Genomic DNA, 6301 nt, shown 5'->3' on the forward strand with positions numbered 1-6301 from the left:
TATATATATATATCCCACCCCCCCACCCCTCAGTACCTTGGAGGCTGTAAGGCAGAGGGAAAGATGATAACAGAAGAAGGGAGAATGCTAGCTAGAAGACCGACAGACAAGTGATGCTTGTTTTTTTTTTTCAGAGTTTCAACAACAGGACTGAGAGGCAGAAAGGAGCCAGTTGTAATTCATACCGAGTTGTAGGCTTTGTGCGATGAAAGCGATGGAGCGCTGCCTGGGAGATTGCTTTGCTGCACTCCACGAAGCAGATTTGAAACTGTCGTGGACCACTTTAGATGAGAGTTGGATTATGGAATGACCTGCTATGTCTGTGTCATATTGTTCTGCGCAGGGAGCATTATACTGTGCTAACTAGGTGTTCAGTACCAAATAAGAGAGGTGTCCTAGATGTGATCTGTCAGCTGTGTCTCATTTTTATATTGGTTAAAATAGAAAACAGAAACTGTGATGTGAAGAGACAGGATAGCTGGATATCGCACATGTTAATACTCTCACGTGCTAGATATTTAAAATGTATGCATATTTTATTGTAAGAACTTGTGATTGAATTCTAACTTGACAGGAATGTGTATGTACATACATATGTGTTTCTGTGTGTGTGTGTAGCAAGTAACTTGATAGGCTTAGCAGAAATAAATTTACTTATTACTTAAAAATGAAAAAAAATGTAGGTCTCCTACAGAGTTTTCATTTAAATTGTTTAGTTTTTATACAGGGTATAAATTACTTTTATACAGGGTTGGAAGTTTTCATTTAAATTGTTTACTTTTTATACAGGGTTGAAATTTTATACAGGGTTTTCATTTAAATTGTTTACTTTTTATACAGGGTTAAAATTCAGTCCCTTTTGTAGAGACCATAACAGGTATTATAAACTGTGGAAATCCTTTATAATGTCACTATCGTTGGCGGAAAATAATAGGTAACAAAAGAAGTTGGGGGAAAAAGCTTTAACAGTTCTGATGAGTATCTAAGTAAATTAACTTTTTCCCCCCCAAATCTTTAGGCTTGAAGATGCAGTGGACGCCGGAGCATGCCCAGTGGCCAGAACAGCACTTTGACATCACCTCCACCACTCGGTCTCCTGCCCACAAAGTTGAAGCTTACAGAGGTCATCTGCAGCGCACCTACCAGTATGCCTGGGCAAATGATGACATATCTGCTCTGACTGCATCCAACCTACTAAAAAAATATGCAGAGAAGTATTCTGGCATTTTGGAAGGCCCCGTGGACCGACCTGTACTCAGCAACTACTCTGATGCGCCATCAGGACTAGTGAACGGTCGGAAAAATGAAAGCGAACCGTGGCAGCCTTCCTTGAATTCAGATGCTGTTTATCCCATGAACTGTGTTCCGGATGTTATCACTGCCAGCAAAGCTGGAGTCAGTTCAGCCCTCCCTCCAGCAGATGTCTCTGCAAGTATAGGGAGCTCTCCTGGGGTGGCCAGCAACCTGACAGAGCCTAGTTATTCAAGTAGTACCTGTGGAAGCCACACTGTACCTAGTCTTCATACAGGGCTCCCATCTCAGGAATATGCCCCAGGATACAACGGCTCATATTTGCATTCTACTTACAGCAGCCAGCCAGCACCTGCACTTCCTTCACCTCATCCTTCTCCCTTGCATAGCTCTGGGCTCCTACAGCCACCACCTCCTCCGCCGCCGCCACCAGCCCTGGTCCCAGGCTACAATGGGACTTCTAACCTCTCCAGTTATAGCTATCCCTCTGCTAGCTATCCTCCTCATACTGCTGTGGGATCTGGGTACAGCCCTGGGGGTGCACCCCCTCCTCCTTCAGCATACCTGCCTTCAGGAATTCCTGCTCCCACCCCCCTGCCCCCCACCACTGTTCCTGGCTACACCTACCAGGGTCATGGTTTGACACCTATCGCACCCGCGGCACTGACAAACAGTTCGGCAAGTTCTCTCAAAAGGAAAGCTTTCTATATGGCAGGGCAAGGAGACATGGACTCCAGTTATGGAAATTACAGCTATGGCCAACAGAGATCCACACAGAGTCCTATGTACAGAATGCCCGACAACAGCATTTCAAACTCGAATCGGGGGAATGGCTTTGACAGAAGTGCTGAAACATCATCCTTAGCATTTAAGCCAACGAAGCAGCTAATGTCCTCTGAACAGCAAAGGAAATTCAGCAGCCAGTCCAGTAGGGCTCTGACCCCTCCTTCCTACAGTACTGCTAAAAATTCATTGGGATCAAGATCCAGTGAATCCTTCGGGAAGTACACTTCACCAGTAATGAGTGAGCATGGGGATGAGCACAGGCAGCTCCTCTCTCATCCAATGCAAGGCCCTGGACTCCGTGCAGCTACCTCATCCAACCACTCTGTGGACGAGCAACTGAAGAATACTGACACGCACCTCATTGACCTGGTAACCAACGAGATTATCACCCAAGGACCGCCAGTGGACTGGAATGACATTGCTGGTCTCGACCTGGTAAAGGCTGTCATTAAAGAGGAGGTTTTATGGCCAGTGTTGAGGTCAGATGCATTCAGTGGACTGACGGCCTTACCTCGGAGCATCCTTTTATTTGGACCTCGGGGAACAGGCAAAACATTATTGGGCAGATGCATAGCTAGTCAGCTGGGGGCCACATTTTTCAAAATTGCTGGTTCTGGACTTATTGCCAAGTGGTTAGGAGAAGCAGAGAAAATTATCCATGCCTCTTTCCTTGTGGCCAGGTGTCGCCAGCCCTCGGTGATTTTTGTCAGTGACATTGACATGCTTCTCTCCTCTCAAGTGAGTGAGGAACACAGTCCAGTCAGTCGGATGAGAACCGAATTTCTGATGCAGCTGGACACTGTACTAACTTCGGCTGAGGACCAAATCGTAGTAATTTGTGCCACCAGTAAACCAGAAGAAATAGATGAATCTCTTCGGAGGTACTTCATGAAACGACTTTTAATCCCACTTCCTGACAGCACAGCGAGGCACCAGATAATAGTACAACTGCTCTCACAGCACAATTACTGTCTCAATGACAAGGAGTTTGCACTGCTCGTCCAGCGCACAGAAGGCTTTTCTGGACTAGACGTGGCTCATTTGTGTCAGGAAGCAGCGGTGGGCCCTCTCCATGCCATGCCAGCCACAGACCTTTCAGCCATTATGCCCAGCCAGTTGAGACCCGTTACATATCAAGACTTTGAAAATGCTTTCTGCAAGATTCAGCCTAGCATATCTCAAAAAGAGCTTGATATGTATGTTGAATGGAACAAAATGTTTGGTTGCAGTCAGTGATAACTTCTTTAAAAAAAATGTAATGAATGTTGGCACACACACATAAAACCTGCTACATAGGGTATAGAGCCCCTTTCCAGTAGTGTTTGAATTGCAAAGGGTACTGGGGAAGAAGACGATTAAGTTGCATCTTTAGAGTCAGGGTAGATTTGGAGGAAAAATGCATCCAATGAGAGCTTCTGATTTGAAAGCCCCAGATGACATAAAGCATCTGCTGATGCTCAGTTCGGTTCAAGCTAGACAACACTCACCAAGGAGCAAGGTGCAAGTGTGTTGATTTCAGAAGGACATGAACCTCGTGTGTTGATTCCATTCTGCTGTTCTCGAGATTTAGTTGCTGTCAAGTGCCTGGAGTGGTGCTTTATTTTTTGTTTGCCTCACAATTACATTGGTGGCATGTGCTAATATAAAGAGCTTTAACTTCAAACATTATTGGACTAAAGAGATGAATGGTTGTATTTCGACTGAAAACCAGATTTTTGCCATTTTAAGAGCAACAGTATTCCTCAATCCTGTCTGTTCTGCAGTATTAAGCTAAGAACAGGTAAAACAGGGTAACGGTAATCTGGACCTTAATTTCTGCAGTTCATTTCTTTTAATGTTCTTGTCTGCAAAAACTCAGGAAAGTGATTGTGATTTGTACAGTACCTCAAAGGAATGTGTTGAAAGCACTATGTACTGCTGAGAGTAATGGGATAGGCTTCAATGTTACTTTATATTAAAATGTATGTTTACCTCAACAATTGGAAAATAGCAAGGAAAATTACTTTGAATGTATCCAGAAAAATACTGAGTGTGATACAACTGAATATTTACAACTTAAAGTAAAAATGGAAGGATTTTTTTTTAAAGGTTCTTTCACTAATTATGGGGAATTGACCAGAGCAGAATAATTCTTTATATCAATACCTGCAAGAGTTCTTCGTACATTGCTCCTTGATAATGAAGTGAAAATGTTCTTAGAAGGTACACTGGTTAATGGAAAGCTACTTATACAGTCTGTGTTAGTGTCTAGAACAGTCAGCCACAAGACCCGTTTAGGACCCTGAAAGTCACAGTACCTAAAAACTAGGACTGCCTTTTCCTGCAGAGCTGGTAATGGTGGTGGTGATTTGCAAGTTCTCTCTGAAACTGCTGGGAATGGTGTCATCCTATTCACTAATCTAGCTTATAGGCTTGCCGTGCTGTTTGACAGAATGCAGAAGATAGCAACCAAAACAAACAAGCAAACAAATAAATACAGAAAACAACCAACCAACTTATATATCTGCAAAGAATATATCTACGTCCCCTCTCCTTCTTGACTCCTCTCTTGTCAGTGCAATTTTGCTTCTCATTTTGAAATCTTCTGGGCTGTAGTGCTCCCACATTCATTTCTACCTCAGTTTTGTTGCATTTCTCTTGGAAAGTCAAATAGAAAATTGGAAGTAGACACACACACACACACACACACACACACACAAATATAGCTTGCCAAACATGTTACTTTGTTTTCTTCTATCTTTTCCCATAAATCTAGTTTCCAAAAAACATCAGCCTTCATGCTCACTTCCACCGAAGTCCACCCTCACCCCAACAGCATATGTGGCATTTTTCTCAATTTCCCATTCCTCATCTGCTCCCCACCAAGTTGTTCTTTGTATCCTTTAATGCTTTATGTGCAACTTTTCATTGCTAGGTGACTGATGTTTGGCAATGCCTCTGAACAGACACGGTGTAGGCTGTAGCCTTCCAAAGCCACTGCCCGTGCATAAGCAGAACAGCCTGGCTTTTTGAATGTATTTTTCCTGGTTTTTTTTTTTTTCCTTCCTTTTTTTAGTTGAGAGATGCAGTAACAAAACTGTTGCAAAGCACTGGCGTTTTATGTATTCAAAAAGTGATGTACATTTTAAAAAATTTTAAATAAATGCAATGAGAAGCCCTAAGAAAGGTCTTTCTGTTATTGTTTTGTTTTCCTTCAAATTTTTTTTTTTTACTGATTTCATCCACAATGTCAAATTCTCTGAAACACTTAACATAGAGAAAGCTAATGAAGGACTTGATATTTCTGAAATTTTATGATGCTTGATCATTACTCCCCTTTTTTCTTATTTTTCTTGTTGCTAAAAACTGAGCAAATGAACCAGAATTTAACTTACTATGATTTTCTATCAATTAAAACTGTTCTTACACATAATTATTCCATATTAAAAAGCAGTGCCTTTCATTAAGGATACAAAAAATAATATTTAAGTACGTCCTCTGCTTTTCACAAGTGAATAAACACTACAGTCGTGTTCTGGCTCTACCCTGCACATATCCCTTATTGTAAGGAAATTCTAATACCCCCATTAACCTGTAGGTTCATATTGATCTCACTGACAAGTTTACTTTTGCACGGTGCTGACCTATTTTCAGTCTTTTGGACGTCACATTTCATCTCCGCCAACATTCTGTGTTCACTTGAAAGCAACTGGCAAGTTTTGACAAACCCAATCTTACTTAGACAACTTTGGAAAATCCAGTATTGACCCACATTTCCGTGGCTAGTAAGAGTTAATGCCAAATATATGACTGCACTATTGTGTTTCACACTCATTTATAAAACTGAAAATAAAGTCATGCATATTGGCTTTTAGCTTTAAATGACTTAAAAATTACTTTGAGATATGAGTGGCCAAAAATCCATGTACTTAGGCAGAAGCTGAAGTTGTGTGTGAATTTCATTTAGCCTCACAAATTCTAGGATTTGATCTCTTAGGAAATTGGGCATGCTGAAGAAATGAAGATCTGTTGGGAGAGATAATGCTGACTTTTCAGTAGGTAGTGCTGTCCTGTGAGTCTTTGATTCTGCATGGCAGCATTATGAGCTCTTCTATGGACTAGCCTAATAATGAGCTCTTTTCTGACCATCTTTTCTAGAGCTTGGGGAGGGGGTGGGGGTACCACATCCTGAGAAGTGAACGTGCACAATCAGTTATGGTACAGCTGAGTAATGGGGCTTCATAGTCTTGGACTCTTTTTGACTGCTAAGAATTTGGAGAAGGCT

The 6301-nt window shown here is 41.9% G+C and overlaps 1 protein-coding gene across 1 annotated transcript; it reads left to right on the forward strand.

The window, feature by feature from the left end:
• The first annotated feature begins 1023 nt into the window (after nucleotides 1-1023).
• On the forward strand, nucleotides 1024-3288 carry FIGN (fidgetin, microtubule severing factor). Its single transcript, XM_024735948.1, has one exon. It carries the CDS (start codon nucleotides 1027-1029, stop codon nucleotides 3271-3273), a length of 2247 nt encoding a protein of 748 aa, XP_024591716.1. The 5' UTR covers nucleotides 1024-1026; the 3' UTR covers nucleotides 3274-3288.
• The last annotated feature ends 3013 nt before the right edge of the window (nucleotides 3289-6301 follow it).

Source organism: Neophocaena asiaeorientalis, unplaced genomic scaffold (genome assembly GCF_003031525.2).
Source record: "Neophocaena asiaeorientalis asiaeorientalis breed wild unplaced genomic scaffold, Neophocaena_asiaeorientalis_V1.1 scaffold72, whole genome shotgun sequence".
NCBI classification, from domain to species: domain Eukaryota; kingdom Metazoa; phylum Chordata; class Mammalia; order Artiodactyla; family Phocoenidae; genus Neophocaena; species Neophocaena asiaeorientalis.